Here is a 26000-nt window from a genome sequence, read left to right on the forward strand (position 1 = left end):
ATTTCAAATGTTCATAAAGGAGCTCAAACAGATTTGTGTAATTTGAGAGCAGAAAATAATTTAGGAGCTAGATAGTGAAGATGAAACAGAGTCAGAGAAAAAAAGCTGCCAAGTCTCATAATTCAAACTGGCCTCCTGCGCCCCCCACCCATGGGTGCGGGTGGCATGGGATCACTGCAGGAAGATATAACTGTTCTCTGAGAGAAAATCCAGTTAAAAAGAGAACAGGTTCAATTATTAAATATTTATTATAATAATAATAGTAATGAATAATAATAATAACAATTGTAATGTAACACAAAAGGAGTATTCACTCAGAGTAGACTTCCTTTTGTGCAACAGTTGGCTTCTGAGAATGTTAATTCAGACTGTAAAACAGCTATCAGACCCTATTGAGCTAAAGCAAACTTAACTGGTTATATTAAACTTTGTGCTGATATTGGACCACTCTCAACTATCATGTTAAAATTACAGCTGAATCCAGTAAAGAGAATTTCATTTGTCTGTTTAAATATATGGTCATCTTAAATGGTTAATATATATCTAGGTTATAAATCAAAAGTAATTAAAAATATTTTAAAGTTATATTCAAACTGTTGCTTAGAATATATATGTATATATGTTTATAAGGTCTGTAAACACATATGTTTAAAAGGTAACCATATGATATATGATGTCATCTTTGCTATATGATATGGGTTAAAAAATTATTATAAAGCCTCTTAGTTAACATAAATTTTCTTTCCTTTTAGAGTAAAAAGACAAGTCTCATTTTAAATTGGTGTTGGTTTTAAAAATTGGATTGTTTGCACTGGTAAATTTTGAAGTTTGGTTTTGACTTTTAAAATTATAAATATGCTTTATGATTTCACTCCTAAAGAGGATGCTTTGTTTTAATATTACAAAAACAGGTTGGTTTGTTTGTTTGTTTTTGTCTGCTGTCTGTCTGTTCTGGTTTCTGGTTTTGGTTTGCTCGCGAGATCTGGGGAAGCTCAGAGAGTTTCCAATCTGGTCTAGGGAATCTGGAGGATGCTCCAGTTCCTGGGCAGGGGGCCAACAGAAGGCCCCAGGGGCCTGGAAAAGCTATACTTCTTTTAGGACCAGGAGAGAGGGTCGCTGGGAGTCTACTCTGGATGGCGAGAGGGCTACTGGAGCTCGCTCTCTATCTGGAAGCCGTGGAGAGGACCATGGAGGCTCTGCTCCTTCTGGAATCTATGTGTGTGGAGGGGACCCATAAGTGGGTCCACTCCTTCTGGAATCTGTAGGGGCCGGTCAAGTCCTGGTATTTGGTTATTCTGGTTACTCCAAGGTGGCAATGTTGGGTTTCTATGTTCCTTATGTATGTGTATATGTGTATGTTTATCTGTGTATGTATGTTTATCTGTAGACTTGGAATAACGATATTGATATTTTTGGACATGAGACAGTTTAAATCAGCACCCCTGAGTTTGGTCCTGGACCATCGGGGTTAAATTCTATAAAACATTTTCAAAATTATCAGGTATTTTAAAATAATAACCATTGGGCAGTCTAACAAAGAACTTGGAACAGTTTCTCAACCCTTTGGGGGAGGTCAAAAGACCTTGGTATTTATTTTATTAATTTTACAAAGTAAAATCAAGCCATGCTGTTTGTGACAATTAAAACTGCAGTTACTACAATGCATCATGTCAGGAAAAAAAAAACTATAAAATATGTTGCTCTTCATTTAAAAAGGCTGGAGACTCTTCAATACAAAGTGTTTGCTTATGCTCTTTTAAAGAAAAAAAAAAACAAAAAACAAAAAGGACTGCAGCTCCATATTAGCCCAGGGCTATACAGGGTTATATTCAGATCATTGTTAACCATTATAGGGCATATAGTTCACTCTAGCTCACCATGGAACGCCCCTATTTATAATTAAAAAGAGATCTAACAAATTTAGATTATTACAAAATTTTAAAAAGGTAAATGAGACTATGAAAACTATAAAAACATTACAACCAGGACTCCCATCACCTAGTGGGATTCCTCAAAACACTTACAAGATTATTTTTAGATTTAAGACTGCTTTTTTTCCATTCCTTTGCATCCTGAGCATTGCCATAGATTTGCTTTTAGTCTCCCTTCTACTAATTTTAAGGAACCTATAAAACGTTATCATTGGAGGATGCTGCCACAAGGCATGGCAAATAGTTCTACTTTATGTCAACAATTTGTAGTTAATGCCATTAGTCCAATACAAAAAAAATGGCCTTCTATTTATATTGTTCATTATATGGATGATGTTTTATTAGCTTCTCCTATAGCTCAAGATGTTATGGCTTGCTATACAGACCTGTCTAGGGCTTTGTCCCAAGCAGGATTAAAAATTGCTCCAAACAAAGTACAAACTAGAGATCCATATAGTTATTTAGGTTTTAATTTATTTCCTCTGGCTATTAAACATCAAAAGGTACAAATAAAAAAAAAGATAATTTAAAGACCTTTAATGACTTTCAAAAATTATTAAAAAATATAAATTGGCATAGGCCATATCTAAAATTAGCCACCAGACAACTTATGCCATTTTTTAATGTTCTTAAAGGGGATACAGCTCCTACCTCCCCCCAAATATTGACTCCAGAGACTCGAGATGCATTATTGTTAGGAAAAAAAAGCTTTAGAAAATCAATTTATAACATACTGGGATCCAGATACTCCTCTCCTATTACTTGTATTTCAAACACAGGCAACTCCTACTGGATTGTTATGACAATCTAATCCTCTATTGTGGATCCACTTGTCAGCTAGTCCCAATAAAGTTATTTTGCCTTATTATGAGGCTATTGCTCACATCATTATGTTGGGATGCACCCAGGCAAGGGCTTACTTTGGAATTGAGCCTTCCAAGATTATTATACCATATAGTAAAATTTAAATTAATTGGCTTTATGCCAATTCAGATAAATGCTTACTTTCTTTGGCTACAACTAGATAATCATTACCTTTCCAATAAGATTATTCAATTTTTTACTTTACATAGTGTTGTTTTTCCTATCATAGTTAAAAATAAACCTTTAAAAATGCTTGTTCTATTTTTCTGATGATAATGCTAAAAAAAAAAAAAACTAGTTATACTGTTAATAGACAAAAGTTATTTTTCAAGTTCCAGGGTTATCTACTCAACTTACAAAACTGATGGCTATCCATGCAGTTTTACAACATTTTTCTAAGTCTTTTGTTTACTGATAGTACTTATATTGCTCAAGCTATTCCTAAGCTTAAAACAACAGGCCAGATTCTTCCTACCACTTGGGCTAGTCAAATGTTGCTCCGATTCAAAAACTTACTCAGGCTCACCATAATCTTTTTGCTATTATTCATGTTAGAGCCCATTCTGGCCTCCCTGGACCTCTTGCTTTAGGTAACCAGACTATTGATAAAGCCTTAATAACCTTGGCTCAAGAAACACCTATACAAAAAGCTCAATTGGCTCATGAATTGCATCATCTTAATAATCACTCCTTACATTTAACTTATGGCCTTACCAAAAAAAAAACAAGCCAAAAAAAAAAGGGTTAAAAATTATAACAATTGTGATGTTTTCCATCCAGTACCTCATCTTGGGGTTAACCTCTGAGGGCTGACCCCAGGTCAGCTATGGCAGATGGATGTGACTCATTTTATGGAATTTGGGAAATTAAAATTTATTCATGTAACTATTGATACCTGTACAGGATTTATTTTTGCTACCTTGCATTCTGGAAAAAATGCATGTCACATTATAGATCATTGTTTGGCTGCATTCCTGTTCTTGGCATGCCACACCAAATTAAAACTGATAATGGACCAGCTTATGCCAATAAGCCCTTTCAAATTTTTTGTAAACAATTATTTATTAAGCATGTAACAGGTATTCCTTATAATTCTATGGGCCAAGGCATGGTTAAATATGCCCATGACACCATTAGGATGTATTTACAAAAGACAAAAAAGGGGGAATTATGTTCTCCTTGTTCATCCAGAGCTCAATTTAAAATTTTTAACTCTGGACAAACATGGCAAATCTGTGGCTAAACATTTTTGGCATCCTGAAACCTCCATGGTTAAATGGAGGGATCCCTTGAATAATACATGGCATGAAACCCGACCCCATTTTAATTTGGGGACAAGGATATGTGTTTTTTTTTTGTTTTGTTTTTTTTTTTTTTTTTTTTTTTTTTTTTTTTTTTTTTTCAGGTTAAAGATGCTGCTCGATGGAGACTGGTGCAATAAGTGGATTACATCAAGGAACAAGATCATTCCTCAAGTCATGATATTGCTGATCCTGCTGCAGCTGATTCATCCAGTGAAGGCTGAATTACATCTTTGGGCTTTAGTACCCAATCCCCCTCTTGTTCTCCCTGTACATTTTAGCACACCTTTGTTTGGCTGGTCTGGAACTATTCATCTTTGTCATTGCCAGATGTGTCCACTTAGCTCAACAGCGCCAAGCTAGATTTAATGCCACTGAAACAGCAGCATGCTGTGACTCCCTTGCCCCAGGTAGGGGCTTGACTTGCCCAGCTCAAACATCAGCTTTAACCTCTCCTTTCCTGTGTGATGGGCCAGTTAGTCAATGACGGGTTCTGGGTGATTGGATATTTACCAACCTAAGACGCAGAAATCCCCCTATAACCAGGATTCTCCCATGACGCGTAAGGTATTTATTGGGAATCACCCCCACCTAAGACAGGCACGGTCCCTTTGTTTTAATTCGAAAGGGTGGAATTGTGGCAGCCTTTTTGGGGTTAATGGCAAATTAGGAGTTAATGGCATCTGAGCAGTGGAATTCGGCCTCTTGGCTCTGGCTATTTTCAAAGTCCAGTCTCTCATAGATTGACCTTGTGGTTCTACAGTGGACTGCTCTGACCCTGAGAAACTCCGTGCAACCATAGTAACCAGACAGCAGGCTCTGTGTAACCTTGAGTGAGCCCTCATATGTTCTGGCTAAGTAAAACTGCCTGCGTGAGAAACTGCTTGTACTTTTTTGCCTACTTAAGTGTTGTTAAGCTGACGTCCATTAAATGGACACATGGATCAGCATGTAGACTTGGTGTCCTTCTCTGTGTCGCCCTGTCTCTCTCTCTTCAGCCCTCTCTCAGGTGGTATTCAGGTGTCACTGCTGGCCGGTGACAAGGAACTCTCTCTATCTCCTTTGAGTCAGAGTCTCTCATTGGCCTGGAGTCACCAACTAGACCAGACGCAGTAAGCCCCAGCGATTATCTTGTCTCCTCAGTAGCCAGATGTGAACTTCAAGCACACACCACTATGCTGCAGATTTTTAAATGTGCTCTGGGGATTCAACTCTGGTCCTCATCTTTCTGAGGCAAGTATTTTAGTGACTGAGCTACCTCCATGTCCTGGAATCTTATTACATAGAAGATCAAGGAAGGAACTGTCACTAACCAACTGTGCCTCATACAGATAACAGTTAAGTATAGAGGACAGTGCCATGACATCATATATACTTCTAAAGAAATGCCATCAACTAAAGAAATGCATCTGAGATATTTTGGGGTGTGACAAACACAGAAGAATTTGAATGAAATTAAAACCTTGCTCAATTCTTGACCTCCAAATGAAGGTACATGTTATATTTTATCAGAAATCCAAATAGGCCTTTATGGGAACCAAGTAGCTGATACATGGCACCACCTGTTACCTCTACCAGCTGTCATAGACTCCCTTTATGTCTTTCTTTGTGACCTTGTGATTCTGACAGAGGCTCACCTACAGTGGCTAGATATTTATGAAGACAAAGAAATGCTCTTATAGATGAGGCCTTTTCTGGAAAGAAGTGTCTTCAGCTTCATGATGGGTCAGTATCCTTATAACAGCACAGAAGTTCTAATCCAGGTGTGGGACTGACAGACGGAATAGACACAGCAAAGTTAAGGAAGGATCAATCTTATGAAAGAAGGGAGAGATACTAAGACCTGGAGAGGACAGGAGCTCTATAAGGAGAGCAACAGAACCAAAAAATCTGGGCAAAGGGGTCTTTTCTGAGACTGATACTCCAACCAAGGACCATTCATGGAGATAACCTAGCAACCCTGCACAGATGTAGCCCATAGCAGTTCAGTATCCAAGTGGGTTTCATAGTAATGGAAACAAGGACTGCCACTGACATGAACTGATTGGCCTGCTCTTTGATCACCTCCCCCTGAGGGGGGAAAAGCCTTATCAGGCCACAGAGGAAGACAATGCAGCCACACCTGATGAGACCTGATGGACCTCCCCTATCAGTGGACTTGGGGAGGGACATGGGTGGAGAATGGAGAGAGAGGGTGGGATTGGAAGGGGAGGAAGGAGGGAGCTACAGGGGGATACAAAGTGAATAACCTATAATCAATTAAAAAAAAAGAAAAAAGTTAAGGAAGGAAGTTCAAAAACACTGAAGTTTTCAAGTCCCAATGATTTATTGCTGTCTTCCTTTCTGTGGCTCCTTGAGTTTCATGACAAATATCTACTACAACTTCAGATGTCATGTCATCTTCTGTCAGATAAATGTACCAGAAGAAGCTGGAAATGGTGGATCCATCAGTAAGTAATCCAAGCCCTGAAGAGTCTCCGGCAGAGGGATTGTGAGTTCAAGGCCAACTTTGGCTATGTTACAGGAACTTGTTCCAAATATGGAAATGAGCCAATTCAACAGTTCTGTATTAAGGAAAATTACCCCACTATAGTCTAATCCCAAACCCAGACCTCTGTGGAACCTTCCTTTACAGGGTTCTTTCTGGACAAATAAGCAAAAGTTTGTCCTGAAGGTTCCATCTCAACCTTTAAACACAAGATGTCTTCAAAAAACACAGTAAAAATGGCCATCTTACCAAAAACAATCTACAGGTTCAATGCAATTCCCATCAAATTACCAACACAATTCTTTACAGATCTGGAAAGAAAAATTCTCAACTTCATATGGAATAACAAGAAACCCAAAATTACTAAAACAATCTTCTACAATAAAAGATCTTCTGGAGGTATATCCATCCCTGATATTAAGCTGTACTTTAGAGCAACAGTAATAAAAATTGCATGGTACTGGCATAGAAACAGAATGGTGGATCAATGGAACCGAACAGAAGACCCAGAAATAAACCCACAAACTTATGACACCTGATCTTTGACAAAGATGCCAAAACAATACAATGGAAAAAAAATAGTATCTTCAACAAATGGTGCTGGTCCAACTGGATGTCTACATGTATAAAAATGCAAATAGATCCATACTTATCACCCTGCACAAAACTAAAGTCCAAGTGGATCAAAGACCTCAACATAAAACCAGACACATTAAATCAGTTAGAAGAAAAAGTTGGAAAGACCCTAGAACTCATTGGTACAGGAGACAGCTTCCTGAACAGAACACCAACAGCGCAAGCTCTAAGAGACCTCCCCTATCAGTGGACTTGGGGAGAGGCATGCATGCAGAAAGGGGGGGAGGGTGGGACCGGGAGGGGAGGAGGGAGGGACTTATGGGGGGATACAAAAGAAATAAAGTGTAATTAATAAAAGTTAAATAAAAAAATTAAAAAAAAGCAACAATAAATAAATGGGACATCATGAAACTAAGAAGCTTCTGTAAAGCAAAGGACACCATCATCAAAACAAATTGACTACCTACAGATTGGGAAAGAATCTTCACCAACTCATTATCTGACAGAGGGCTAATATCCAGTATATATGAAGAACTAAAGAAGCTGAAAAGCAGCAAACCAAGTAATCCACTTAAAAAATGGGGTACAGAGCTAAACAGAGAATTCTCTGTAGAGGAATATCGAATTGTAGAGAAACACTTAAAGAAGTGCTCAACGTCATTAGCCATCAGGGAAATGCAAATCAAAACGACCCTAAGATTTCACCTTACACCCATCAGAATGGCCAAGATGAAAAACTCAAGTGACAACACATGCTGGAGAGGTTGTGGAGAAAGGGGAACCCTCCTCCACTGCTGGTGGGAATGTAAACTGGTACAACCACTCTGGAAATCAATCTGGCACTTTCTCAGACAACTAGGAATAGCGCTTCCTCAAGATCCAGCCATATATCCAAAAGAGGCTCAAGTACACAATAAGGACATTTGCTCAACCATGTTTGTAGCAGCTTTATTTGTAATAACCAGAAGCTGGAAACAGCCCAGATGCCCTTCAACTGAAGAATGGATGCAGAAATTGTGGTACATCTACACAATGGAATATTACTCAGCAATGGAAAAAAAAAAAAAAAAAAAACGAAATCATGAAATTTGCAGGTAAATGGTGGGACCTGGAAAAGATCATCCTGAGTGAGCTGTCCCAGAAGCAGAAAGACACACACAGTATATACTCACTCATATAGACATATAATATAGGATAAACCTACTAAAATCTGTACATCTGAAGAAACTAATCAAGAGAGAGGACCCTGACTAAAATGCTCAATCCCCATCCCAAAAGGCAAAGAGGATGGACACCAGAAGAAGAAGAAAACAGGAAACAAGTTAGGAACCTGCCACAGAGGGCCTCTGAAAGGCTCTGCCCTGCAGACTATCAAAGCAGATGCTGAGACGTATGGCCAACTGTTGGGCAGAGTGAATGGAATCTTTATGTAAGAAGTGGGAAATAGTAAGATCTGGAGAGGACAGGAACTTCACAAGGAGAGATTCAGAACCAGAAAATTGGAACACAGGGAACTTCCCAGAGACTCATACTCCAACCAAGTACCAGGCATGGAGATAACCTAGAACCCCTGCACAGATGTAGCCGATGGCAGTTTAGTGTCCAAGTGGTTCCCATAGTAATGAGAAGAGGGACTGCCTCTGACATAATCTGATTGGCCTGCTCTTTGATCACTTCCCCCTGAGGGGGAGCAGCCTTACCAGGCCACAGAAGATGACAATGCAGCCACTCCTGATGAGATCTGATAGCGTAAGATAAAGAGAGGAGCACCTCCCCTATCAGTGGACTTGGGGAGGGGCATGCGTGAAGAAGGGGGAGGGAGAGTGGGATTGGGAGGGGAGGAGGGAGGGGCTTATGGGGGGATACAAAGTGAATAAAATGTGAAAAAAATACTAAAAAAAAAAAGAGTTCAAAAAATATCTTCAAAGGAAGTTTTCCACAACGTTTTTCTCAAGGTTGATGTGAATAACAGTCTTTCTGTAGCCAAATTTCTTTGTACATGCTCAACCAGGACATCAAAGATTCCGTCACAGCACAGTCTGCGTGGGGCCCTGCCCTGCAGCTGCTGTGTTGGCCAGTGGTGGGTTTGGAGCCCTGACCTGTGAAGCCACAGAGCTTACTTTACACATGAGTTTAGTTCACTTGTTAGCTGTAGAAAATAAATTTTATTTGTACACAATGTTGGAACTCTGAATAGAAAGCTCAACCTATGTAGCAGAAGTTAAGCTACTGCCATAGTGTCCTCATGTATCGGCAGTGAAATTTGACTTTTACGGAATAGGAATGGATTCAGTAAATCATAATGTCCTAGTCGAATAGAAGCTCAATTTTGACCAAATGTCAATAACACAACAACCATGATGACAAAAAGGAGGAAAGTGGCTGGTTGGAGCAACTAAGATTTTAGGAAACTAATTATACTCCCAGTTAAACATTAGCTATGTTTGCTGCTTATTTTGCCCTTTCACAAAGAGCTGGTATTACTGATTCATATAAACCACTACTTCAAAAATAATTTTACATTAGATAAAAAAATTTCACCAGCTTAGCTTGTCCTTTCCCAACAAATATCTCATTTGCATATATCAATTTCATGCTGCTCCTGAACAGCTGTGACTTGGAACTTTGGGCAGGATTTTAAGGGAATGTTAGTAGTACATGGCCTAGGAATGGAAATGCCATTGATCCTGCAAAAATGAGAGGTTGTTTTCATTAAATAAACGTGTGGGGGCCACTGTCCTGCCATGTGTATTTACCATATCTTGCTGATCTGAGTTCCTGGATATCAGGGCCTGACTTCTACTTTATCTTTACTTGACTTTGAAAAAGATCTCTTCTCCCCTTGTCCCTCTCCTTTTGTTCTCTCATACTTTCACAACCTGCTATCTCTTATCAACATCAGAGTAATGAATAGAGCATCTTTGCCTGTTTTTCTGAGCCTCCTCTCAGACATGCTAGGAGCAGCAAAAAGCTTGCATAGTCCCACACTAATTGATGATAGTGATTTATATTCCAAGATTTACAGTATAAAAGACTTGGTATGCTACTAATAACAATTAACTAATAATTAAATGGTTAATAAACATATATAAACAAAGAAAGTAATTAAACTGTTCTATACTAGGTGCTATAATACTAATAACATAGAGTTAATAATTTTTTTAGACAGGGACCTGAGTTAAAACTGCTGAGTATCATTACATCAAGTGAGGATCAGGGCTCAGCAAAAAATAAAAACACATTTACTCAATTATTTCAGTGAAAACAAGGAACACTAGTAATCACACAAGGCAGAATATTTTAAAACTCCATTCCTTCTTTTTGTTTACAAAAGTAGTGTTTACTTATTTCAGGAAATCTATGAATTCAAAATCATGCAAACAAAGGAATCAATGATCATTTTATTGGTCCTAAATTATATTTAAGCACATTTTGTTGCAGAATAAATATTCTGTATCGTATATTTAATATGCGCAATCTTAAATACACTTGGGTAACTTCAAGTTCTTCAGCACATAGTCCATTATAATTTTGTTGATGATTGAGTTTTAATCTTGAATTTATTTCTGACTATAGTTCCACTTGAGATCCCCACAGTTAGTAATTTAGCATTCCCCAATCATTTTAGTTTGGTGTCATCCTTGCTGTGTAAGTAATAAATAACAAATTTATAGCTCATCAAATATGCCCAAAATTATACACCACAGAAATAATCACATATTTGGAGAATCATGTTGGGCTTGTAAACATTAATTTCTGCATTTCATTCTCCTTTTTTTTCTATGTTATAGTAGCAAAATGCCTTTTATATTCTAGGAGGTGGAACTGAACTCGAATGCCATCAGCTTCTATAGATATTTTTTTACAAGAGAAAAATCTTTCTCTCCTGCCCCTTATGTGGGCAGGTCGATTTTCATTGAAAATGGCTTCAAGCTGGCTCTAATATTTACTCACTTATGCAGGTGCGTTCGTCAGCATGGCGTCTGTATCCTGTATCACACTCACAGCGGAAAGTGCCCTGAGTGTTAATGCAGCGCTGCTGGCAGCCTCCATTCACCACGGCACATTCGTCGATGTCTGGAGAAGGAAGACAGATGGCCAGGATTACAATGTCATTCCAATGTCAACTTCGGAGAAGTGGTCCAAATATTTCTTTGATACACAGTATGTGTTACACTGCACAAAAGCACCATCTCTGTTACCACACATTTATGCTTGTTTGATCCATTTTTGCTCCACCATGTAAACAAGAAAACATAGATGGAAAGGCTATTGAGGGCTTTTATGGTTTGTTTGTTTGTTTGTTTGTTTAGCAGCAACCACAAGCATTGTGATTGCCTCACAATTTTCTGCTCCTCACACACTGGCTAATTAGACAGATCTGGGATAAAGATATTTCCTTGGGGAAGGAAAACTGGAGGAGAGAATTACAATGAGCTACTCTCTCTGGAGCAGCACACACTAGTAGATAAACACCTATTCTTGGTCTGACAGCACTGAATAAAGCCAGTAATGGAGTTAAGACCTTGAGTCTCCTTCTCCTGTGCTGCAGTAGACATCAGAGCAGAGATAGATGACTCAAATGAAACCCTGTCTTAGTGTTCTCAGAAAAACATCAATACATTGGACCCACTAATTTAGCTTCTTGTTCAAATGGCTGTTTTCTGAAACACCGCGTTCATAGAAGAGGTTGCTTATCCACTTTTAGAACAAAATGGAAAATAGTCAAGAAAAGTTCACAATTACCTAAGTCTTATTATCAGTAATAAATACTACCAGGATACGCAAATAAAATATCGATTTCTCATTTCATTGCCCAGCACTCACACTCTGTTTTACCTTATGCAACCACTACTTACGTGTTGAAAATTACAAGAGAACCAATTTCAGGCTGTCCATGCACCACAAAATATTCTAAAATTTCTTGTTTGGAGGTTTGTATATGTGAAAATCAGGGCTGAGTGTGACAGTAGGTGCCTGTAATCCCAGGGGTCTAGATTTTAAACCAAGTGAAACCTAAAATTCCAAGTTAATCTTGGCTGTATAACTGAGGGGGGGTGGTAATACCTTTCTGCAAGTTTCACAGTAACAGTCAGTCCCTGGGTGAGGTGTAGATTTGCAGGGAAGAGTCAGATTTTCATAGCCCTTAAGCTCAAGCCTTCTGGAAAAGATATTTCATGTGAATAGTCTGTGCTAAAATATGAGTCACCTACTAGACAGTTTGAGTGTCCCTGAGGAATCTGGAAAGCACACTATGATGATGACATCACTGCACATCTCCATGTCCAAATCTCAGCCTTGGTAAGGAATATTTGATCAAAGGTAACAAAGGGGTTTTCATTTACCAGGCATTGATTTTTGTATTTCTCAAATAAAAGTGACACTAGATTTTCCACTGTTCAGTATAGCTTTTGAAAAATAAGCTATTCTGGACAAAGTTCTAATATTTTGAAAGTAAATTTTTTTTCAGAGATAAGAATTACTGATGTATCAAAATGTAGGAAATTTTATTACATTCTGAGTCTTGATTACTTGCCCCTTGGTCTTTTTTCATATACAATGATGTTAAACCAGAATTCTCTGTTTGTTGCTTATTCTTTGTGCAGGGATTTAATATTTATAGAGCCTAAGTTTTTGGTTTTTTATCTTTGGGGCATTATTCTGCAGAGTTGAGATATAATTCTGACTCTTAACTGTTAATCTGTAAATTAGACATTAATTCCCAGGCCTTTCATTTTGGACATACAAATAAAACTCACAATTCCCAAATATATTACACTTGACATGATAAATTACAACTATCATGATTCATATGGTAATATTTCATAAGTGTATAGATAATTTAAGAGGAGACTTAAAATATGTGAAAAGGCATAAATTACTTCTTCTTGGGAGGATAAACAGGTATATTCCATGACAAAATGGGCCTTCAGTCGAGGGGGTAGGGTATTAGATAATTTTTAGATATTTATTTTTATTTTATGTGTATGTATATATTGTCTGCATGAAAATTTGTGTATTACACTGCCACCAGAAAAGGGCATCACATCCCCTAGACATGAAGTTATAGTTGGTTGTTAGAAGTCATGTGGGTGCTGGGAACAGAACCCTAGTCCTCTGTTAGAGCAACCAGTGCTCTTAACTGCTGAACCATCTCCACAACTCCTAGACAAAATTGTTTAATTGTATCTCTTAAGTCTCAAGTTTACTATGAGAAATAAAGCCACATAAATACTGCTTGTATATGAAAAAGTAACTTTAAAATAAGTTTTATCCTGATAACCTCCCCATGTCATACCCACAAAGCTTTAATATTTTTGTATCAAAGACACAGGGTTTATGAAAATTAAAAAAAACTTTGACTATGCCCCCAAGATATAATGAGTATTGTGTAGATAATGAACTTTCTCTACATAAGCTTTTCTATGTTTCTATTCTTAGTCTACCTGTAACTATTCAGTCTGCTGTACATACACACACACACTAAATAGCCTATGTTCTTAGAGTCACATAGTCTTGGGGAAAACATTCTAGTACTGACACTCATCAGTGAGCCATACTTCCTTCCTGGAGACGGCTTCTTCATTCATAAAACATGGCAATAAGGGGGTTTGTGTGTACTGTGTTACGGGTCACTTAGTTATTTCACTTGTTCATGCATGGCTTCCCGGAATGAATGGCTAATTCTTGACTTTAAATTTAGATACCAAACAGCGGGTCACATTGTGTCGTTAAGCAGTACAGTTAACAACACAAGATCATGAGGTGAGACTGTGGGACAGGAAGAAGAGGGAGCAACGGGACTCGGAGGGGCATCTGTTGGGCTTAATGTGAGGAGAGAATAAAATGACAACTGCTTGGAAGCGGTGGGCGCTCAGTGCTGCAGCAATTGCAATGTTTGCGTTTAGATTTGCCGGGCTGGACAACATGGTTGGAAAATGAAATAAAGTTAAAAAGCAAAGCCCAGACCCCCTTTAGTTACTTGGATTTTAATGGGCTCCTTGTCTTGATTTACCACCTAGTCTTGGGCAGGTTGACACATAGCAAAATCCATGTTCACACAGCAGCCAAGCAAACTTAATAGAAGTTAAAAACGGAATCATTTGGGAAGTGCCACCAAACACTAAGGCATGGCTTTGACTTTTCCCATTATTATCCTCTTCTAGAAGATAGTGAATTTGCTGATTGTTCTGACATTGTGAAATCAATAGTCCTCAAACCTGCGTGCATATTAGAATTACCTGGCATTCATTTAAAACTGCCAATGCCAACGTTCCAACTCTAGTCTGATTTAATCGGTCTTCTTATGAGGTCCAGGAAAGAAAACAGTGTTAAAACGCACCCTAAGTGACTCTAATGTGCGGCCTGAACCAGGATCACCTGGAGTAGTTAAGGCTTTAATTACCCAGAGATGTCGTTAATGCAGACACTGATTCTCTAGGTCTGGGGCTTCGAGCTGAGATCCTGCATGTACAACTAGACCCAAGGTGACCTGGATGCAATTAGTACGTGGGTCACAAGGAGCAAGCACACAGGTAATCCTGTGCAGTCATGAACGCCAGCAGGGATCATTGGTATGAAAGTCTAGCTCAGTCTCACAATAGTTTAACCGAGTTAGGTCAAATCAATCAGAATGTTTAGTACAGCAATCAAATTACAGGCCTATGCATGTGTGCATGCATGCATATTTGCATACAGACACATACCAAAGTTATGGAAATTATCAAACTAATTAGAAACCCACAAAAACTGACCGCTAAAATTGTTCATAATAGTCAATCTAATAATAAAATCAAGAGAATGTCAGCATCGTTTCTCATGAAATCCAATCTGCTTCTGTAGACCATGTAGGAAATCTTAGATCTTTTCTACTGGAATGTGTCTGATTTAGGATACATCTGAGCTAAGTTGTCATGATTCTAGAAACTCATGCCGAGGCCACCACAAGTAATTTTTCTTCCCTCCAGATTCTGCCCAACAGAGTTAAAAACCAGAAATGTCAATATTACATTAAAATGTTATTATCAAGTATACTTCATGTGAAGAAACAATTTCTCACAAAATCTATCTGAGTTCTGTCTTCACATCAGATGCCTACAGACAGCCTTGCCCTCAGAATCGGAGCTCCTAGACACTGCTGGGCACAATGATAAAGTCATTAGAGGGTTTTTTTTTCTTTTTTTTTTCTTTTTCTTTTTTCAGTATTATCACTGTGATATGGACCCTGGATATCATCCTGTAAGAGACTGTCAAAAACAATCAACAATGTCTGTTGTTTTTCCTTTTAACATCCTTTCTGCTGGATTTACCCTCCAAACTATTTCCCCAGATGGTTACAGAATATAATAGCTTAAAAGAATTCACATTATTATCAAATGTGTTTTACACATAAATGCTCTCTGAGAGAACAGTCACCAACTTTTGTTACCATACAACTGAAATTGTTTCCTGTCTGTTTTTTTTGTTGTTCAGATTTTGTGAACATTTCCCTGAGAACCAAAGTAAAACTATTCTCAGAAGTATACTCAAGTTACTATTCTCAGAAACTTCTTGGCTTAACAGAAGCACTGGGGCTGAAGAAATGGCTCAGCAGTTCTGAGAACTGGTAGCTCTTGCAGAGACCAGAGTTTGGTACCCAGAACCCATAGAGGGTGGTACATGATGGCCTGTAACTCCAGTTCCAGAGGATCTGACACCTTCTTCTGACCTCCAGAACCCCATACACATAGCATATACTCACAGACACACAGACACATAGACAAAAATAAAAATACAACTTTCATTTAAAAGAAAAAAGAAGAGTCATCTTTAACCTGTAGACTGTTTTACGGAAGTGTTGGGAGCGGATGGTGAAGAGGGGTGTCCTCCACTGGCCTCATTACTAGTAAGTGGTAATCACTCTATATAGTAAAATGCCTTTTGCTTGTTATTCTTTAGTGCGTGACGTGATGAACTCCATAAGGCAACTTTATGGTACACACTATCCATAAGAACTCTAGGAATGACTCAGTGAATGAATGTTTGGAGTAACTCATATAATTAAATATACATTACTACCTATATTCACCAATAGATTTTGAAGAATTAGAACCATTGTCTCGGTTTCTTCTTTTCATTCTTGTGAGAAATTTTAAGTTAATAATATTAAAATGTGGACGTGCAAGTGCACATGTCATAACACATATGTGGAGGTCAGAGCACAACTTCTGCAGGTATTTCTCAGTTTCTACCCTTATGTAGATTCAAGAGACCAAAAATAGTTTATCAGGGTTGCCTGGTAAGGACCTCTACCTGTGGAGTCATCTCCCCAGCCAAGATACTTGCTTTGTTTTATTCAAAAGTGCCATTAACCACCTGAGGGGGGACACAGCCTAACCAGTCCACAGAGGAAGACAACGCAGCCAGTCCTGATGAGACCTGATAGACTAGGGTCAGATGAAAGGGGAGGAGGACCTTCCCTCTCAGTGGACTTGGGGAGGGGCATAGGAGAAGAAGATGGAGGTAGGGTGGGATTGGGAGGGCATGAAGGGGGCTACAGCTGGGATACAAAGTGAATAAACTGTAATTAATAAAAATAAAATAATTTTTTTAAAAAGTGCCTTTAAAATCATCTTTTGGCAAATGTTCAAAGGACTCTACAACTTATGACAGAGGTATTTGCTCATCTGTGTTCTGCTCTGTTCATAATAGCCAGAAATTGGAAATAGCCTAGATGTCAATCAGTGAATGAATGGATAAGGAAAATGTGTTACATTTATGCAATGGGATATTATTCAACTGATAGAAAAATGCAATTCATAGGTAAATGGATAGAGCTAGAAACAACACCTCAGTGAGGTAATCCCAGATCTGACAAGATAGGCAGTGCATGTTTTGTCTTAGATGTGAATGTTAGTTTTTAAGCTTTAGATACATGTGTTTAATTTAGAAAAAACCGTAGAGGTTAGGGGCTCAAGGAAAGGGAAATAGAGTATAGTATTATAAAAGAATAAAGGAGAAATTAATATAGTGGGATTAAATGAGGAGGAGCATAGGAGGGCAAGGTAAAGCAGGAAATGTGAGGACGGACAACAATTTTGAAAAACCATATGGAAATGTACTACATAGGAGCTTCCTAAAACACACACATATGAAAGAAATTTAAGTGAAGTCACCATATAATGAGCAGATAAAGCCTCAACTAGGCATCTTTTGCTACCAAGTGAAACCTCCATAACCAGGAATATGGAATATCTTGTCGAATCACTGATAAATGGCATCCCATATGTGGAACTCCGCTGGAGGTGAAGTCTGATATCTCTGGATAGCCTCTGTGCTCAGTCAATAATTGTGAACTCCCTTTTCCCAGCAGGGTTCCCTCTGCCTGATCTGGTAATCCCAGGTGTTCTAAGGAGCATCACATAGCCCTCAGGGAAGATTACAGGCTGGACCATTTCCTGATGAGAAAATCTGCTCAGCAGGCACCTGGGGATTCCTGGAAATACATAGCCCTATGCTAAGGAGATCTTAGTTTTAAGCGGTGACCTTCAATTGTACTTGGAGATTTTCCCCCACCCACAGGATGATTAAGTAGTGTGTTCTCCTTTTTGTGATAGGACCATGGTACTGCATGTAAATGAGGTAGTTTACTACTACATGCAAATCAAGCATCTCTGGCACTTCTAGCCCCAGTGAATCAAACACATTCACCCCCAAAAGCCCTCCCACTGCCAATAGTATATTTCACATGAAATAAAGGTGCTGTGGGCTGTGTGTTACCTGTTGCATGATACCATTAGCTGTTCACCATGGCTGCCTGAGATTTGTCATCTATTCTGGTGTAGGGAGGACTCCCCTCCTCCTTGCCACTGAACTTCCAGGGCTTGGCTGTCAGCCATGCTGGCTGGAGCCTGCCTGACTGCCAGGAGCTAAGTGTTGACCACTGAGTACCCACGGGCCTGTACCTACCTTCAGGGCTGCCAGCCTGTGCCTCACCAGACCTGCCTTCCAGCCCACTGGGCTGGGGCCTAGCTAGGCCTGTGTATCATCTGCAAGCTGACAAGGCATGGGCTTTGCCCGCATCCTTTCTGTGCTTAGCATGATGGCTTAACCAAGAAGCTGTAACATTTTGATATCACCATAGGCTTTGGAAGGTCCGAGCTTCCCCTGTCACTGGCAAACTCATTCTAAAAGAGCTAACTAACTGTGACACACGGTGGAAGACTTATTTCTATCTCCCCTGGTGAGACTGGAAGCCTTGCCTATCACACAGTCCTAGACCTAAAGTACTCTCTAGTCATTCCTGATATAAATGGGACCCCAAATCTTCATTGGGATACCAACAGCTCCATTCCAGACATCTGCCAGGCAGAGAGCAACACCCATAGACATCACCACCACCACCACTACCACCACCACCACCACCACCACCACCACCACCACCACCACCACCACCAAACATCAGAGGCTGTTGCCAAGTCTATTTGTTATTCTCCACAATTTGATACTAATGTTCTGTAGCAGGAGACAACACTTATGTAACATGGAGAAAAGTTGCTGCTGACTGACTATCACCTTCACACCTACAGACTAGCATTTATGGTGCTAGAAGGTAATGTTCATGATAATGGAGGAGAAAAGAAATCTGCAAGTCACTCAGCTACAAACCGTGAGACTTACAACAGCGACCAAGATATACAAAATTCTTGCAAGATATACACAAAATGAACCCCATGTTTTGTGTGCTTTTTTTTTCTGGTCTAGTTTTCATTTTTTTTTTCTTTTTTTTAATTAATTACACTTTATTCACTTTGTATCTCCCATAAACACCTCCTTCCTCCCCTCCTAATCCCAATCTCCCTCCCCCTTCTCTACCCACGCCCCTCCCCAAGTCCACTGATAGGGGAGGTTCCCCTCTCCTTCCTTCTGAACTTGGTCTATCAGATCTCATGAGGAATGGCTGCATTGTCATCTTCTGTGGCCTGATAAGGCTGCTCCCTCCTCCGGGGAAGGTGATCAAAGAGCAGGTCAATCAGTTCATGCCAGAGGCAGTCCCTCTTCCCATTACTATGGAACCCACTTGGACACTGAACTGCCATGGGCTACACCTGTGCAGGGGTTCTAGGTTGTCTCCATGCATGGTACTTGGTTAGAGTATAAGTCTCTGGGAAAACCTCTGTGTTCAAATTTTCTGGTTCGGTTGCTCCCCTTGTGGAGTTCCTGTCCTCTCCACCATGGCAGTTTAGTGTCCAAGTGGGTTCCATAGTAATGGGAAGAGGGACTGCCTCTGACATAAACTGATTGGCCTGCTCTTTGACCACCTTCCCCTGAGGGGGGAGCAGCCTTATCAGACCACAGAAGTGTGAAGAAGGGGGAGGGAGGGTGAGATCCGGAGGGGAGAAGGGAGGGGCTTATGGGGTGATACAAAGTGAATAAAGTGTAATTAATAAAAAAATTAAAAATTGTATATTTAAAAAAAATAAAAATAGTTTTCATGTTTTTGTCGTTTTGTTTATTTTGTTTTTTGTTTGTTTGTTGAGTGAGAGAGTGTGAGAGAGAAAAAGAAAGAGAAGTTGACTGTATAAGAAAGTGGGAAGGATTTCGGCAATATTAGGGAAATGGAAAGAATACACTCAAAGTATACTCTAGACACATATAAAAGCTAATAACAAAACAGTAAAAAGGGGCACAAAATAATTCCCAAGTTTGTTGATGAACAAATTTAAACCATACCTGTAGGAATGTTGAGTGTTTGACAGACATCTATTTTTTACTCTCATTTTGAATAACCTTCAGTAACATACGGAGTGCTTTATCTCTGCTGTTTCAAAGAAACCATGTGATTTATGTGAGATTGAGGAATTCCCTTCTCAAATAATTTGGTATGAAACCATCACTGTGTTCTTTTAAAATGTGGCTCTCTCATAAAACCTGACTATAGAGCAACAATAATAAAAACTGCATGGTACTGGTATAGAAACAGACTGGTGGATCAATGGAATCAAATAGAAGACACAGAAATAAACTCACACAGCTATAAACACCTGATTTTTGACAAAGATGCCAAAACTATACAATGGAAAAAAGATAGCATCTTCAACAAATGGTGCTGGTTTAAATGGATGTCTAAATGTAGAAAAATGCAAATAGATCCTTATTTATCACCCTGCACAAAACTAAAGTCCAAGTGGATCAAAGATCTCTGTTAGAAGAAAAAGTGGGGAAGGGCCTGGAACTCATTGGCACAGGAGACAACTTCCTGAACAGAACCTAAACAGCACAGGCTCTAAGAGCAACAATCGATAAATGGGAACTAATGAAAATGAAAAGCTTCTTTAAAGCAAAGGACACAGTCATCAGAACAAAATGACAGCCTCCAGATTGAGAAAGGATCTTCTCCAACCCTATATCTGACAGAGGGCTAATATCCAGAATATATAAAGAATTCAAGAAGTTAAACAGCAACAAATCAAGTGACCCAATTAAAAAATGGTGTACAGAGCTAAACAGAGAATTCTCAATTGAAGAATACCAAATGGCAGAGGTCTGTTATTACCAAAGGCCAGGCAGGTCTGGTCTGGGCAGGTTTATGTGCAGAGCTGGCCCTACCCTTCACCTGGTCATCATGGGAGAGCTGGCCCTTAAGGCATTAGAACAGGAGAGCTGGTCCTGCCAGCTGCAGCTTTTAGGAGAGAGGGCCTCCTCACTTCACCCAGGAAGCACAGTAGAGCTGGTTGCAGGGAGTGGGCTGGGAGAGTTGGCCCTGACACTTATGTGTTTTGTAGTGGCATGGATGAGGGAGAGATGCCCTCCCCCTCCTCCCCTCATCACCTTTGGCAGATGGGAGAGCTGGCCTCAGGGTCATAAGAATGGGAGAGCTGGCCATGTCCCTCACTGGCTGTAGCACTTTGGAGTCCAGGCCCTACACCTTGCCTGGGGAGCACAATAGAGCTGGCCCTGCTGGTTTGGCTATAGGTGAACTGGACCCAGATCTGGCCCTTGCTGACTGCAGCATTGGGTGGGCAGTTCTGGAGATCTCACTCAGGTGGTGTGGGTGTGGGAAAGCTGGTGTGTTGACCAACTCAGCAACAACTCAGGCCCAGATCCAGGGTTTTGAGTTGGCCCAGACAAACAGCTACCCCATCTATGAACTGCTGGAGCATATGAAGGAGCAGGTCCTACAAACACAAATTCGTAGGGTCTTCTCCATGACACAGAGAAGCATCCAGATATCCAAGAAGAGTTCCAGTGAGAATCAAGTATTTATAGTACAGCAGAAGCTATACAGGTCTTGAAACAGACCAATGACTCATTGCAATAAACATTTGCAAGTAAAGAAGTGTAGACAAAAGGGTACACTGTGAGCTAGAATGTGACACACTACAGATTCCACAACAATTTTTTTTTTCTTTTGAAGGGGGAGGTTACAAGGGCAAAGAGTGGGTATGAAGAAAAGAGGAAATGAGTAGGATTCGGGTGCATGATGTAAAATTCACAAGGAATCGATAAAAAGTTAAATAAAAACTAATCTTTTATTATTTAAAAATCTTAAATTTTAATATGATGAATTTAACTTATATTTTCTCGAATGGTTAAATTGTTTGTGTAATAATTGGCAATTACATGTACTGAGTTTCAGAAGATATTTCGTATTAAACAATTTGAAGTTTCTATTTTTAGCATTAAAAAGAATGAATAATTTCAGGTGTGACCCTATCAGCATGAAGCTCAACATACAGATTAAGAATTCCGCCACACACAATGTTTTCCCGCTTGTTCCAATATGAAGAGATAAGTTAACTTTTCAGTAGCCCTTTTGCTTCTATGATTCAGGCTATAGTAAAGATGCAACCAAGGGGTGGGACAAAACTCAACGACCCACAGAGAACCAGAATGGAGCCTGTGGTAGTTTGAATGAGAGTAGCTTTCGTAAGAACATATGTTAGAAAGCTTGGGCCCCAGTTAGTGGAGCTGTTTGGGAAGGATTAGGAGGTGTGGCCTTGTTGAAGTAGGTGTGTCATTAGGAGTAGGCTTTGATCTTTCAAAAACCCATCCCGGCCCTGGTCCGGAGACTCACTCTCTGCTTGCTGCCTACAGATTAGAGTAAAAAACTCTGTGCTACTGTTTGAACACCATATCCCTTTGTTTCCTGCCCTGGTGATTACGGACTAATTCCCTAAAACTGTAATAAAGCCCCTAGTTGTTTTCTCTTACAAGAGGTGCTTTGGGCATGGTGTCTCTTCACAGCAATAGAACACTAACTAAGACAGAACTCAAGCTCATTTCCATCTTCAAATGTTCATTTAAGGGTTCTGTAATCCCCTTTGCTTTTTGAGCATTGAGAATGGACTATTTTGTTGTTTATAAACTTAAGTACTTTGAAATATATACTGTAAAATGAGTGAGTAGGAGGAAGTCACCAGTTCAAACACAACATCTACTTTAAAAAAGAATTTTTGTCTTTCTGATCATTAAGATAGTTAACAGGAAGCTCATCAAGGATATATAATTTGCACTTACTTCCCATATTATTTACTGGAAAAATTATATTTTATCAAGACATTTATGATGTACAGGGTTTGATCATATACATGTAATGTTAGTGTTCAGGAAACCAAGGTATGAGGATATTGAGCTAGATGCCAGGTTGGGATAAATAGTGAATTTGAGGCTATCCTGGGATTCAGAGCAAAACTTTGTTTAAATAAATAAATTAATAAATATTCCCCATTCATTCATTTTTTTAATTTTTTCCCTGTTATAGCCTGATACTAAGTGAATAAATGCTGGTAACTTTAAGGAACACTATTTATTAACTTCCTCTTTCTTGTCCTTGCTATGAAAAAGGTTACTCATTTCCTACTTAGGGGTTCACTAAACAGTAAAAAAGTGATATAAAAAAAAACAACTAGGAAAGATTCAAATACAACCTTTCAGAATTACGAGTATGCACAAAAGAATAAAGTTCAGGGGATTTGTTTTTGTTTTTGTTTTTGCTTTGTTTTTGTGCTGAGAACGGAAGGTACTTTCATAGGAAATGCAATTAGTTCAGTCTGTGTAAGGGAAGGGTTAAAGCAGAAAAAGATTATGTTAGAAATGTTACTGAGACTTGACCCTGGAGGGTCATTTTTATGACACACTTGCACATAATGGCTTCACTCCATACACAATGGGCAATGGCAAGGGGGAGAATGGAGAGGTGGAGAGCTGAATCCAGAGTTGCCCATCAATCACTGGTGTCAAAATATATACGAACATTAACAAAGAGCTGACCTAAGCTGCTACTCTTAGACAGAGAGAGGAGGCAGATACAAAAAAAGAAAGGAAATGAATGTAACTTAGCCGTTAAGTGGATGTGATGGAAGGGAGTGTGTTAAGGTCAATTGCCCTGGGCAATTGGATGGATGGTTATGACAGCCACTGAAATAGCACAATAAGAAAACTTTCGATATTAAAAGGATAGTTCAGTTTTGAACACAAATGATTTGATGGGCAAGTGAGATTGGAAATTGAAGACATCTACTAGGCAACTGAGGATATGGATAAAGATTGGGAAACAAATATGAGCTTACTTTTCCGACTACCATCTATTGATATGTGTAGGCCTTGGGAATCTATCCTTGACAGTTACCATCACCCATATCCAATCTAATTCTAAATTTCATCATAGCAGATATATTTTCCATTACATGTCAAATCTATTTCTTTCTGGTCTTCACTGTCATGCTAATTTAACCTTCATGGATGATTGGAATGCCCTAATAAATTCTTCCATATACTTTCTTTCTAATGCTCTAAACTGAGGCTTTGAAAATAAAAAAGATGATCAACTCAAGCACATCCTCACTTTTGCAGTTCTGTGTTCCCAATCTCATCTGTACTCTCTTATCCAACCTTCTCTTACTTGTTCACACGATTTCCAATTTATCCTATAAACAACCACCTATACACCACAGCTTCAGAGACAGTAGCTTTTCTTTAATATCAGATCTGTATGTCATACTATCAGATCTGTATGTCATACAAATCCTTTTGGATTTTTTTTAGCTTATCTATTGATATAGAATGCCTCATGAGTTTATTCGTTTTGTTTCTGTGTCATCTTCATTACTCACTAAGATCATGGGAAGACCTCTGTTAGTTTATGTTCATAGCAATAATCACATTATTTGAAACACATATGATTCTCTAAACTTCTGATAAATGAGAATGTATTGGATCAGCTGTATACAGATAGTAATCCAGAACATCGGAGCAGGTGCTATCACTAAGTACATTTACTGGAGCAGGGTGGGATTCTCCCATTAGAAAACATGCATGGATATTAACACTTGAGGCAGACAGACAAAGCAATACAGACTGCCAGTCCTGTTTAGCTTTACCTGTCAATGTGAGTCATCTCAGAGGACAGCCTCAATTAACTTTCTGTATCATATTGGCCTACAATCACATTTTGGGGGAAAAACCTAGATTGTTAATTGATGTAAGAATGCCCAGCCTACTGTGGGCTATATCATTCCTGGGGAAATGGTCCTGGGTTATACAAGAAATTCAGCTAAACACAAGAGTGAGACCGAGTCAGCAAGTAGCGTTCCTCTATGACTTCTGCTTCAATTTTCTGCCAGAGTCCCTCAATACTAGCCTCTGATCCAGGAGTGTAAGCCAAACAAACTTTTTCCCCAAGTTGCTTTGGCCAGAGTGTTTTATTACAGCAACAGAAATCAAACTTTAATAGTGGTCAAGAAAGGCATACAATGAAGCAGGAGGAAAACTAGCAGTTTACCATTATGAAAGCCAAGAGCATGAGCATTTCAAATAGAAAAATATCACACAAGCATATTATTTGGGAGCTGGAAAATTCCACAAAATTTAGAGACCCAGATTCTGCTGAAACCAGGTAGGAAAGGTTTGGTATCAACAATCTGATTCCTACCCAATGACTATTGAACATTTGTTTCCTTGCATTGCTTTAAATTCTCTGATACACTATCTTTATTTATTACTCAACATGGTATAAAGTAAGATATAGAAAGCGACTTTGATGGAGTAACTGAACTGGCTCAATATTTAAGTGGTGAAGTTGTGGAAGTAAAGACAAAGGAAGGAGAAAGACAGTTAAGAAACACCTTGTTTAAAGTAGGCCTTAGCCATTTTCCTTTCTTCTGAGAACTCTTCTTTTTAATTTTTATTTTTTAAATATTAGTTACAGTTTGTTAACTTTGCATCCCTGCTATATCCCATTTCCTCTTTCCCTCCCAATCCCACCCTTCCAGCCTCATCTCCTCCCTGCCCTTTTCCAAGTCCACTGATAAGGGGGAACCTCCTCCCCTTACATCTGATACTGGTATATCAGGTGTCTTCTTCGGGACGGGCTGCAAAGTCCTCCTCTGTGGCCTAGCAAGGCTCTCCTCCCTGGGGGGAGAGGGGGGAGGTCAAAGAGCCTGCCATTGAGTTCATGTCAGAAACAGTCCCTGTTCCCCTTATTAGGGTACCCACTTAGATACTGACCTACCAAGGGCTACATCTAATCAGGGGCTCTAGGTTGCATCCATACATGGTCCTTGTTTGGAGAAACAGTCTCATAAAAGACCTCTGTGCCCAGATATATTTGGTCCTTGTGGAACTGCTGTCCTCTCCAGGTCATATTAACTCCCCCCTCTTTTTTTTTTTTTGATTCCCTGCATTCTGACGGAGGTTTGGTTATGAGTCTTAATATCTGCTTTGATACACTGCTAGGTAGTCTTTCAGAGGCCCTCTGTGGTAGGCTCCTGTCCTGTTACTTGTTTGCTCCTACATCCAATGTCCATCCCATTTGTCTTTCTAAGTGAGGATTGATCATCATATCCTGGGTCCTCTTTCTTG

At 39.3% G+C, this 26000-nt stretch overlaps 1 protein-coding gene across 6 annotated transcripts in view; it reads right to left on the reverse strand.

Annotated features, from left to right (window-relative positions):
• The window catches only part of LOC110558588 (EGF-like and EMI domain-containing protein 1), a 684695-nt gene that overhangs the window by 202229 nt on the left and 456466 nt on the right, over positions 1–26000 (reverse strand). For all 6 annotated transcript variants that reach the window (XR_009590052.1, XM_060378189.1, XM_060378188.1 and 3 more), the window contains exon 6: positions 11115–11237. Coding sequence is in view for 5 of the 6 variants with exons in the window: in XM_060378189.1 (XP_060234172.1) it covers positions 11115–11237 (123 nt within the window). In the remaining variant the exon portion in view is untranslated. The remainder of the gene's footprint in view (positions 1–11114; positions 11238–26000) is intronic.

Source organism: Meriones unguiculatus, chromosome 2, assembly GCF_030254825.1.
Source record: "Meriones unguiculatus strain TT.TT164.6M chromosome 2, Bangor_MerUng_6.1, whole genome shotgun sequence".
NCBI classification, from domain to species: Eukaryota; Metazoa; Chordata; class Mammalia; order Rodentia; family Muridae; genus Meriones; species Meriones unguiculatus.